At 35.9% G+C, this 12,602-nt stretch overlaps 1 protein-coding gene across 1 annotated transcript in view; it reads right to left on the bottom strand.

Moving 5' to 3' along the window:
• Window positions 1–1,296: 1,296 nt before the first annotated feature.
• The window catches only part of DEPDC1 (DEP domain containing 1), a 47,561-nt gene continuing 36,255 nt past the window's right edge, over window positions 1,297–12,602 (bottom strand). The window contains exons 6-11 of the mRNA XM_019646695.1: window positions 10,078–10,218; window positions 7,943–8,785; window positions 7,349–7,521; window positions 5,406–5,582; window positions 3,655–3,840; window positions 1,297–2,969 (exon numbers count right to left, since the gene is read on the bottom strand). Of these exons, the coding sequence (XP_019502240.1) occupies window positions 2,832–2,969; window positions 3,655–3,840; window positions 5,406–5,582; window positions 7,349–7,521; window positions 7,943–8,785; window positions 10,078–10,218 (1,658 nt within the window). The 3' untranslated portion in view covers window positions 1,297–2,831. The remainder of the gene's footprint in view (window positions 2,970–3,654; window positions 3,841–5,405; window positions 5,583–7,348; window positions 7,522–7,942; window positions 8,786–10,077; window positions 10,219–12,602) is intronic.

A 12,602-nucleotide genomic window follows, 5' to 3' on the forward strand; every position in this document is an offset into this window, starting at 1 on the left:
AATTCAAGGTTTAAATATATTACCTTTTAGATTACTGTAACAACTTAGGTAGGTGTTATTATTCATGTTTATAGATTGAGGAAACAGAGTTTAAGTTTCCCTAGGACAGAAATGTATTCAGTAGGGAATTCTGTACTTTCCAGTACTGAATGCTACGTAACTGCCTGGATAATAAGTGGGGAGAGTGAATTATTATATGCCATTAATTGGCAGAAGCTATTGGGGACGGTTGATGGCAATGACTTCTGGGACCAGAAACACAATTGTTAAAATGACATTATCATCTGATCTGGTGTAACCTGTGCATTCCCACAAGTTTGCTAGACTATTTCACACCTCTTTAAATGTGTGACATCCTCCCCACCCTGCTTTACTTTTGGCAGTTGACTTGAGAAAGTAAAATTAGAAGAGAATTTCTACAAGCACTCAACATCAAATCAACCAATCAGCCCTATAACAAATTAAGTTCTATATTTGAACTTAAAAGCCTCCGCCTCCGCCCCCCGCCCTCCCAAACCTCTCTTGGATAGGAATCTGTCCATGCTCCTGATGAAGGCTAAGCTGTTACTTGTGGACTGCATCCCATGTTTTCACATCCTCAAGGATCTTGCTTCTGAAGATATGCATGCTTTCCTTCCTAATCAAATTTTCCCTTTATACTAGATCAAAAATTTTCAGCCAGTGTGTACAATCAGAATCTTATAAGCTAGGGGGGGGGAGGGGGGTTGTTACTTTGTGAGGGTGAAAAGGGTAACTATTGCATTGTTCTGTACACCTGAAACTAACAATAAAAAAAAAAAAGAATCTTATAAGCTAAAAAATAGTTTAACAAGGTAACTGTGAACTAATTGTTCACAATTTCATTTTGGTTCATTTCTGCCCAAAGCAATTGAGGGTACTATGTTTTTGCGAGATCTCTTCTATTGCTTTAATTCTAAGTGGTTTTAAATAATAACTGCTAATATTTATAGTGCTTATTCTACACTAGATACTGTGCTAAACACTTCACATGCATTATTCTATTTAATCCTCACAACAATCCTAGAAGAGAGGTAATATTAATAATCTTTATCTTACAGATGAGAAAACTGGGACTTAGAGAAGTAACTGGTCTGAGGTTCCATAGTGAATTGCACAGGATTCAAAACTGATTTCAGAGTTCACATTATTAAAGTGATACACCATATATTTTGTAATCTCAACAGTAATGCAGATGAACGTTCACTATGTCTTTATAATGTCTATATATTTAATATCAATCAATAAATACAAAAACAAAATTGTTCAAAACCCATAATAATTTTTATCTCAATATGCAACATGGTTCACATTATACACTTTTAAACAAAAAACATTGTAACACATAAAAACGGTGGAGAGAATTCTAATTTAGTCGAATAATTTTATAGCTAAGGTTTCTGGGCAAAAGATAGCTTTCATTCTGTCCAAATTTTTAATAAAAATAATCATTTCAAATGGAACAGTCATTTTATAGTACAACACTGAGAAATCAGAACAGTCATTGAACAGTGTCTATCACATCCCATGCATTATGTATATCATTACACTGAAGGAATGGATATTAAACAATCAGAGTAAAATATGGAAGAAAACCTGTTTCAAGTTTGTGTTAAGTCAATCATACCTCAATTAGGAGACTCTTGTATTAAGAGGCATTTATACTGGCAGTTTATTCCCCCCCCCCCAAAAAAAAAACAGTGCCACCAGCTTTACATTTTGTTATAAAAAATGTTTCAGGCACTGATTCTCAAAGTTGGCTGAATATCACAATCACCTAGAAAGTTTGAGAAACACAGATGCCTTTATAACATCCCCCAAAATTTGGATTTAATTGGTATAACGTAGGGCTTCAGCATATACTATTTTAAAACTCTCCAGGTGATTCTAATATGCACCAGCTTGAAAAATACTTAGAGAATTGTTCCATAATCAAAGAGGTCAGTCTTCAACTGAAGGAATCCCCATGACTTGATTTCAGAGGGTTGTATTATTATTTTAATTATTGGTTAGGTGTATCTCCTTTGATTAGAAAAAAAAATACTTTAAGGGAAGAGGTTTTGTTTTATTCATCATTGTCTCTCCATATCTGAAATAGTGAAAAGGCTCATAGTAGTTGCTAAATAAATATCTTTTGAATGAATACATGATTGCCTTATACTTCTGTATATCTCTATCTTCTGGATTCATGAACATAAGAATGCAAAAGATATTTATTGAAAAAAAATTAATGACTGAAGCAGTTAGGATGTTTAAGGTAAATCAAAGTGTGTGTGTGTGTGTGTGTGTATTTAAAAAACACCTACATACATAAATAGATCAAAAGTAGAAAAGTATATGAGTGCAACATTTAATAGTTGAGTTGTTTTCAAAATCTTCACATTCTTACACTTAGAAACAAAAATAACTCTAAACAACTAGTTCTTTGAACTAATATCCATAAGCACATATGCCAATAAGTTTCCTTTTACAAACAGAATTACAGCTTATTCTTGATGCACACATATTTTCAAAATTCAAGTAAATACAATTTTAGCACACATCATAATAGCATTTCCATGATAGTTGTATAAAAAACAAAAGATTGTTCTGGTTAAAATATCTGGTATCACCTATTGTTATTTTCTCTCAGTTGGGATGCACTAGTTTCTTAGCAGTCTTAAATTGATAAAAACTATCTTGGCACACCCTTTTATGTGTTTCATTTAGAAAAACCTAATTAATAAATAGACTTCTTTTTTTAGTAGCAGGATTCTTAGATATGGCTTCATTTACTAAAGTTCTACAGTATTCCATAATTTTTAATTCAGTTACTATCTGATACTATGAAACTTTGGTTTTCTTAAAATTAGCATTGGTTGCTTGAGTGTAGGTTTGTTACCAAAAAGTGCTGCTTCACTCTCCGTGGTCGGAAATCTTTTCTGATATATCAATGGATATTCCTTCTGAAACTTAGAAACAAAATGAAGACTTAAGAGTATATTTAACATGATTACCCCAGCTGAAGCCAGTATACAACATTTTAAAAGAATTCAGTGCCTTTCTCAAACATATATTACAGAGATGAGTATCCCTTCAGTTTCTCATTTCTCCCTGCCTTTTCACATATGAAAGGTACACTGTAAGATATGTTAGATCTGTTAGCATTAATTTTCTAGGATTCTCTTCTCTGGCTAAATCTCCCCCGAAATTCCAGACCTCCTTCCTTCCCAGTGGAAAAGTCTATGAAGGTCACAGGGATCTAATATATTTAATATTTCTTTGAGTGTCTCAGACCTGGAGGACTTGGCAAAATTATGTGGCTACTGGTTTTTGGTATAGTGCTAAAAATTTTACACGGTAGTGATGAGTCACTAAAAATTATGTAACATAATTCAAATTTTGTAATTGTTTTCCCAGGCTAATCCAAGCTATAATCATACAAAACACCAGAAATAAAGGCATGTACCTGTTATTATTATTAAATTTTAAGGGTAAAGAGTAAAACCAGGCTGGTAATCATATGTAGCCAATACATCCAATATTTAGAATCCAAAATGTTAACATGAGAAATTACATTTTAAGTGTTATGAAATAGTAATCAGCAACAGCCTATTAGAAATACTTATATGATCAAGAATATGCTCACTCTCTTACCTGTTTTAGTTTTTTCCTTTTCTCCTTTAGAGATAAATTCTTGTTTTTAATAATATTCTCTAAAAGTTCTGCAATTGCAGCTTGAGAGGTAGAAACTTTCTGTTCATCGAACTCCTGAGCACTAATCTGCTTACAGTATGAATACGTTGGCAAAGGGGCGATTAGTCCGTCTCCGGGATTTTTAATCTGTAGTAAACAATATAATCCAAGTTTATTTATTCTGGTCATGTTCCTATTTGTAAAATATTCTTTTGATGGGTTTTAGTATCTATTACTTTGCCACCAACCATTCAAGACTTTAAGAAGGGTATAAATACCAGCTCCGCAACCTATTAGCTTTGTAACCTTCAGCAAGTTATTTAACTTCTCTTGGTCTGTAAAATGTCCTCAGATAACATGAGATAATGTACATGAGTGCTTAGCATACAATAAATATTAAACAAAGGTAGCTATCATTATTATTACCTTTAACCATGGATTCTGTTATTTTAACTATGAAATAATGACAGGAGTGGTATTTTAATTCCTCTTAAAACATAACATAGTAATAGTTAAAGTATTCACTTACTGTTTTTGAGGAGTATGGGCAGAGCCCATAAATCTGTTGAAAGAGAAAGAAATTGTAGGGGGTAGTAATAATAATGATAAGTCATTATTAGGGCACTATTAGAATGGTATGTATGGGAAGAAGCATGAATATATGTGCTAGGCTGCCCAACATTGACTAGAGTAGACATTTATTGTTATTGGCTGCTCAGTATTCCTTCCCTCCTTGTGACAGTTCCTTCCCTTTGTAACCCCACTACCCTCACATTTTTTCAAGAACAGATTCTCTTCTCATCTATGTAGAGCAAATCAAAGTATGGTCCTCTCTCCAACCCACTCACCCTCAACAACCCAAAGGGTGTGCATTTAACCTAGATTGAGCCAATCAGAGTCCATACTAAGAATTTTTCAAATTGGCAGTGTTGGCATAGCTCTTTTTCCCTTTGGGTTGCAAACATTAAGTCTGTAACCCAAGAGCTTTTTATTTATTTATTTATTTATTTTAAATTGGGGAATTGGGGGAGGGGGAAGTGAGAACAGTGTTGGGGAATTGGGGAGGGGGACCAGCAAATTGTTGTTCTTCAATCTTAGTTGTCTCTAAGCTCAAGGTGCTGTGTTACAATCTCAGTTGCGGGTGGGCATAGCCATCATCCCATGCGGGAGTTGAACTGGCAGCCTTGTTGTTAAGAGTAAACTCTGAGCCATCAGGTGGCATTTCAGCTCAAGGTGCCCAGTTTAGTCTTAGTTGAGGGCGGGCGTAGCCCACCATCAAACAGGCAGTCTTGTTAGGAACACGTGCTTTCATCAGCTGAGCCATCCTGCTACCTGTTGGCAGCTCAGTGATAGCTCAGCTTGGGAGCAGCGTCACTGGTCCATGTGGGAATTGAACGGACGACCCTGTTGCTCAGAGCTCGTGCTCTTAAACAACTGAGCCACTCGGCTGGCCCTGAAGCGCTTTTTAGTCAGTCATGTTGCCCATCATGTGAAGGGCCATTTGTCAAATACAGGACCAAACTGGAAATAAGAGGAGGAGGAATGGAAACAGAGTCCTATTGCTATTTGAGTCCCTGGACTCTGTCTATTCCTGACTTTTAGAGGTTATTTATGTGAGCTGATAAAGTGTCCCTTTTTGACTAGGCTAGTTCAAGATGAGTTTGCCACTTGCAACTGACTAATCAGAGAATTTTAAGACTTGTAATACATACACGGCCCTTTTTTAAGTAGTCAAGGTGTTTCTCCACTGCAGTCTGTAAGTAGGAGGGTACTTGAAGGATTTCCTGATGATGATCCATTAAGAAAGAAACGAATCTTGCCGCGAGTATCTCATCAAGTCCCACTTCTTCGGCACAGCACAGAATACACCGAGAGAAAGTGTGTATCATCTAGAAACATTAAAAAGCTGAGGTTTATATAAGTTAGAATATCAGTAATTTCTGGGTAGCATTATGCTGAAGTATTGAGATAAAATGATAAGCAGACTTCAGCTTAAAAATGAGGACAATAATTTATTATATTAGAAAGGTAAGAATGTCTATTATTCTTTTTAAAGTAGTACTTAAGTATGCTTTAATATAATTCCAAAGGATTATAAAAGGCGTAGGTTTTCTTTAATTTTGTCACAATTTTACCAGTAAATGCCATAGGTTCCATTAATACCATTTAGATATGTTGCTTCAAGGCTGTTAGAGAACAATGACTTGTTACATTAAGCTGATCCTACAAAAACACAGATCAGGATAATATATAACACATAAACTTTAGTGGTTACAAGGTTGGCATCAGTTATCTTTTGAAACTCTGGAACATAGTTTTTAATGCTATGTAATTAATACATGTATTTTTCAATTCCATCCTAAGGAGTCTTCAAATTCTGGGATCAATTTTGTGTTTCAAAACTCATTTACTCTCATTCATATCCATATAACCCACGGAGGTGCGTACACGTACGTGTACACACACACACACACACACACACACACACACGAATAATTAGAATTTCAGAATTCTATTTGAAGTATTTTGCACGTAATATATGATGGGCATACTGAATTGAAATATTTTCGATGTTATTCTTACATGTTAGGCAGGTTCCTTCCAAGCTTAGTCCTCAGCTTTTTATTTATTTTTCTCAGCTTTGTAGAGCTCATTTACTCTCATAGCTTCAACTACCACCTCTCCAAAAAATCTGCCTTCGGCCCTGACCTTTATTCACCAGGCTCACATTTCCAACGTTCTGTTGGATAAATTTCACTTGGATGTCCTATAATCTCAAACTCAAAACGAGTAAAACCAGAATTATCTTCTTCCTACTCATGTCTCTCAAAATATCTTCCCCTACAAACTTACCTATGCTTTTTAACGGTGCTACAATGACTCAAGAATAATTTTTCCTCTTTATATCAGGTCTATCATTGTTAAAGAACTGCCCTTAATGAGTGGAAAATAGAGCTTAGCTCCAGATTCCTTGCTATGGAAACCTCTTATAAATTGAAACTGCACTGTGAGGATGAGGGAGCTCTTGGGGAAGGGGGGGGGTAGAGGAGGAAGGGAGGGAGAGATTAGAGATATTAGTCAAGAGTTCATTTCCAATCAATACCTGCACATAAATGCCTCTACCCTCAACCTCAGGAGCCTGCGACGGTTTCACCGTAGTTTCTCCCAACTTCGTGCCCACAAGGACGTGCCATCCTAATTCACATAATTCATCAAATACAACGTTCCCATTACCACAATCTCTGAAACACTTGGACTTGTAGGACATGTTATTTTCCATGAATTCTCTGCTTTGGAGTTATAGTGCCCGTAAGCTTTCCACAGGGCCTGCACCACCTCTTCCTTCCCCACCACAGAGCTGGCACGAGGCGGTATAAATAAGGTCTGACAATGAAGTGACACAGGATGACTGAAGAGCCAAGGTCCTCACATGAGATAAAGGCTGAGATGTGAAAGTATAACAGACTGGGCACAAAGGATTAATGCACCAACATTTTTGCTGCTAGGTAGGCTTTTAAGTGTCTTTCTAACCCAAAAAACTAAGATTTAAAGACCACACCATCACTCAAGTAGTACATTTAGGTGGTTTGGTTTTCCTTTTTATGGTTTATGAACCATAAAAAGGGATTATTCTTTCCTTAAGAAATCAACTTACCAATGATCTTGTACCCATTGTATCATGCAGTTGGGGCATATCAACATTTTGACTCATTCGAGAAATCATGCGCATTAACAGCTGAAGCTTTCTACGATTTGGTGGGGGAAGTAACAAACAGCATAACTGTAGCGCATCGATGGCAACCCTCTCTAAATGAGGTTGCAGCAGACCTAGAAGGTAAAGGTACCCCCCCGCCAGGAAAAAAATCATCAATGATACGAGTTACTTTCATACTACTAGCATATACAGTTATATAAAGCCAAAATATTTCAGTCTTTCTTTTAACTATTCCTAGAAATTTCCACATTCCTCAAAAGCATGGTTAAGATTCTCACTTTCTTCATAACCTATTTGAGTATTAACACCCTACACTTCTTACAAAGTAAGTGCTTCAGAATAAGTGAAACTGAAGGAAAAGTAAGTGCTTTAGTAGAATAAATCTTAGTTATGCCATGACAAGAATCTTTTACAATAAGAAACTTTCCTTTTGGAGGGGGAAAAACTGATTTAAGAGAAGAAAAGGCAGGTAAGCAAAAACAGTTAGTAAAAACTAAAAGTTAGTATTACATGCAGTGAAAGCATCAAGCTTACTTTGTGTGCCAGTCAACATAGAAGAAGCTGAAGGTAAAGAATTTTCTGAAAGTTCTATTGTACTTCTGCAGAGTCTTTTATTGATTGTGGTACTGGACTCTCCGAGTCCACCTTCCATAGCTGTTTGCACATTTGTGCTGCCTTGTCCAAGATTCGGTTTCATGATAATTTCAGCCACTGGCATATTGATATGACTATTCCTCCGTGTACTACTTCTTAAAAGTAAACTCTGAGATCTACAAAGCTGTTTTGACTTGCTTTTCCCATTATATAACTCCTCTTGGTCTTGAACAGTCCAAGTAGAGGTTCTCTTAAAACCAACACAGAGTGGCCTTTGAATACTTTCCTCGGAATGAAGGTTCATTATGGATTCCTGTTTGGTCTTAGACTCTAAAATGCGTTTATTATTTTGTCCTTCTATGTTCACAACAGATTGATGGCAGCCTCTGGAGACCTCTTCACTTGAACTCCCTGGTAAATCTACAATGCCTTCTAAAGAATAGCACCTTGGTTTGATGTTCGAGGCTAGAACATGCACACTACTTAAGCCTGTTAAATTATGACAGCTTCCTCCTACTATGTCATTAGCGCTGGCTCTTCTGTTTAAGTTAGCTAGCTGCATTTTCTTAGCACGTTTTCCTGGAAATCCATGATTCCTTATCTGCAGTCTCTCAGTAGTTTTTGATTCTTCTTTGTCTTTATGAAGCAGACTGAGAAGAAGACACTCAGTTGATTTGAAGGAATCCAAACTGTTTAAGTGAAGGCTTTGTGAAGACTGTGGATCATCTTGGATTTTATGTATCCCACTGGGTCTATCTGAAACTGTGATGTAGCCACAGACAACTACCAGGAAATGAAACAAAAATTAAGATGCGACTGTATGACAGTGGACAAAAATAAAACAAAAACAACAGTAAAGTTAAAAAAAATCAAGCATCACTATAGTACATGTTGTTAGTACAGTTCAACAACTAGCAGCTGCTTTTCTGAAGCCACTTAAACAGGACACATGCAACATTCAGGCATAAAGTGCAAGATGACAAGAGGCTTTTCAGTTTGTGATATCAGTACATGTAACATTTATTTCAACAGTCTAATTAAATGGATTGAGTCAAATAAATTAAATAAATATCTGCTCACAGTCTAGAACTATTAGAAAGCTCTTAATTATTAGACAGCTGTAGTATAATAAAACATGTATTTGGTCTTTTTGTCTCTGGTACCTGGCATAAACCTCCTAAACCCGTTGGAATTTTTGGAATGATAAGAGTCTTTTGTTATTCATAATGAGCCTATTTAAGCACACCTGAGTTTATGCTAATGAGGTGATTTAGGGATGGCCTTGCTTAGAAAGTTAGACTTTTCAGCCCCATCTCAGACCTCCCTGCAAGGTTAGAGATTTAATTCAGTCACCAATGAATTCATCAATCATGCCAATGTAAGGACATCTCAATTGAAACTCTGAAACAATGGGGTTAAGGGGGCTTTCAGGTTGGTTAACACATGGGCGTGCCTGGGAGGGTGGCATTCCTGGAGAGGGCCTGGAAGCTCTCTGCACAACCCATACCTCACCCTGTATGTGTCTGTTCTATTTGGTGGTTCCTGGCTTGTATCCTCTAAATAAACCGTGAATCACTAAGTGAAACACTTTCCAGAGTCTGTGAGGCGCTGTGGTGAATGATTAAACCTGAGGGGTATTGTGGGAACCCCTGAGTTGGTAGTTAGCTGGGCAGGAGTGTGAGCCTGAGGACCCCATTTGCAGCTGGTGCAGGAAGTGAGGGCAGTCCTGTGGGACGGAGCCCTTAACCTGTGCAGGCTGCGCTAACACTGGGTAGTTTGTATCAAAATGGAAGGACTTTGTCCTTAACTTGTAGGGTCTGGGCTAGCTCCAGATAGTTAGTGTCAGAAATAAACTGAATTGTAGGAAACCCAATTGGCGTGGAGAAATTGGTGTTGGAATGATATATTTGAATTAGTGGAAAACAACACAACAGCAACCAGAGTATTCCCGAATTTTAAAATAATGTATAGCCTGCCACCCTCATATGTGCCTATACTTTTACATCTCTAAAATTATGGGAGATTTGAGAAGTTTAATAAAATGAATTTAAATAATAAATAAAATCCATACATACCCAAAATGTTCACAAATAATTCATAATATTCAAAGGTAAGTAAAGGTTCAGGGAGCTCTAGAAAATAATCTGCAATTGTTCTGAATACATCTCGTTCAAATCCAATATAAGTTGGATTATTCATATCATTACTTCTTGGCCCTAAGAAGTAGAAGGGGGAAAAAAAAAGAAAGTAACATGTATTTTATTTTAATAACATTTTAAAATATACTTATAAAAAGTATAAAACTTGTATTTCATGAAGGAGCTATGTTAAATAAATTGTCACAATTCAAAAAATTTAAAGGGTTTGTACATATCTCATTTCTCCTCATCTTTTCAGCAGAAATCACTGCAAGCAATTACAAGCATTTTGCTTAATATTTATATATCTGAAAAACTGCTTATAAAGCAAAATTTGAAATGTATTTTAAAAGCAATAGGGAAGTTCAATAGAATTTTATCACAATTCATTTTATAAAGCAAAGAATATTTGGATAATGCAAATAATTCTTACAAATTGTCTTTTGCAAATTTACATTTTTATGAATATATTTTACCTGATATGACGCATACCCTTAATGAGTTTAAAATCTTTACATCCTGTTTCATTAGCTTAACGTTGAAATAACCATGCCTACTCATTAGTGTTTTCCTCAGAAGATCCGATCTCATGTTACAGCCGAGGAAACTGAAGAGTAACTTGCTCAAGATGAAAGAGCCCTTGGTGGCAAAGCTAGAATTAGAACTTAGAGCAGTGTAAAGTGAGAGCAACACCCAGGACCTTGAGGTCCAACAACATTTAATGTGTGGTCCATGGACTACATAATCAGAATCACCCAATGTGCCTATTAAGAATATAAGCTCCTCTATACAGACCAGAATCTGTGGAGGTGGAGCTTGGATTACTGACCTAGAAATATTTGTTTCTGCTTCACTAATTCACTTGTTCCCAAACACTGATCTGGGCAACTTTGCCATAAGAATCTTCTGAGGCATAGTTGAAAGAAAAAAGATTCCTGACATACTGAATCATAATCTTTGGCAAGTCTCTATAGCGACTGGGGTATGCATTCAGGTGTGAGAGTCACTATGCTATCTTTCAAGTTAAAGTCTTTCTCTTTCCAAACCCAGGTGACCTCTCTTCTTGGTGTCTAAGCTTTTGTATAGCCCCACAAGTATGAGCACACACATTGAAAAAGGATTCAAGAAAACAAATCTCTCACACACACACACACACACACACACACACACACACTTAACAGCTTAAAGGCTAATATGGGATTTATGTAGAACAAAATAAACCTTTTTCTAAGGAGGATATAAGAAATACTGTTAATATATAGAATAAAAAATTGATAATGAGAAAGTTTTCACAGACAGAAAATACATTACTGGAATTAAAAGTATAGAATTTACAGTTAGAGAACCTAGGTTTAAACACATAGCTCCTTATGTATTAAAAAGAAGACTTTCTAAGTCTTAATTTTCTCTCTAGAACAAAAAAAAATTAGTAATAGTGTACCAATCACTGATTCTTATATGTCACAGGATTACTGTGAGGGATTCAATAACAAGTAAGTCTTAATATTTCTTCTGGCTAGGTATATTGCCATTAAACAGGAATCCAGTAAGTTATACCTTTGGTATCATTTAGGTATAACATGACCTGGGAAGAAGGGAAGACAAATCCCTGAAGATGGGCCATCAGAGGAATCCCTGGAAGTGTGCTTATCTGAGCTGCTCACCATGAGTGAAGACATGAGAGCTAAAGGCAGTTAAGTAGGGGGAAAGGTAGAAAGAGAAACTCAAAAATCTTAAGATTATGATCAAAGTCTTTACCTCGATTTAATAAATAAAATCTGTAACTTATATTATTTATGTTATTGCTATTTATTCTGTTATTTTGTCATATTGAAACCCAGTGGACAACAAGGAAATCTATACTTACCCTGAACATTAATAAAATACTAATTTTATAAGAACCTGAAAAATACCTCTGTAACAAAATTATTAAAATATAATTTAACTTTTGGTGATTTAAAAGCACACACCCTTGCACATTTTTAAAATTTATTTTGAAAGCAATTATGGTTGTGTATTTGAACTGGGGTCTTAAATTATAAAACTCAATTATCACTCATCACTGGGAAAAAAGCTTGATGAATTAAATGCTAAAAAATAATTTGCTGATTTGTGACAGATCATTTTTCATAAAAGTCCCATTAATATATCCTGAAGAGTAGAAGCACGTCATGAAGCACCTGAGTATTGAAGCCATGCACGTTGGAAACAGGTATAAAGTAGGTTTTATTAGACTTCATTTCTGATAGAAGCTTTCCACTTATGAGCTGCTTTACTTACAAGTTGCTATTTGAATTCTTTGGGCCTCACTGAGGCAACTGATGTATATTATACCTAAAAATCCTTTGAGATCCTCTAGCCTATGACTTTATGATATAGAAGTACTGAGCCATAAACGATGCGCTTGAATTATAAAATCACCATTTGCATAGAAAAAGTAAAGGGCTACATAACACACTCCA

Source organism: Hipposideros armiger, unplaced genomic scaffold (genome assembly GCF_001890085.2).
Source record: "Hipposideros armiger isolate ML-2016 unplaced genomic scaffold, ASM189008v1 scaffold_106, whole genome shotgun sequence".
Taxonomy (NCBI): Eukaryota; Metazoa; Chordata; class Mammalia; order Chiroptera; family Hipposideridae; genus Hipposideros; species Hipposideros armiger.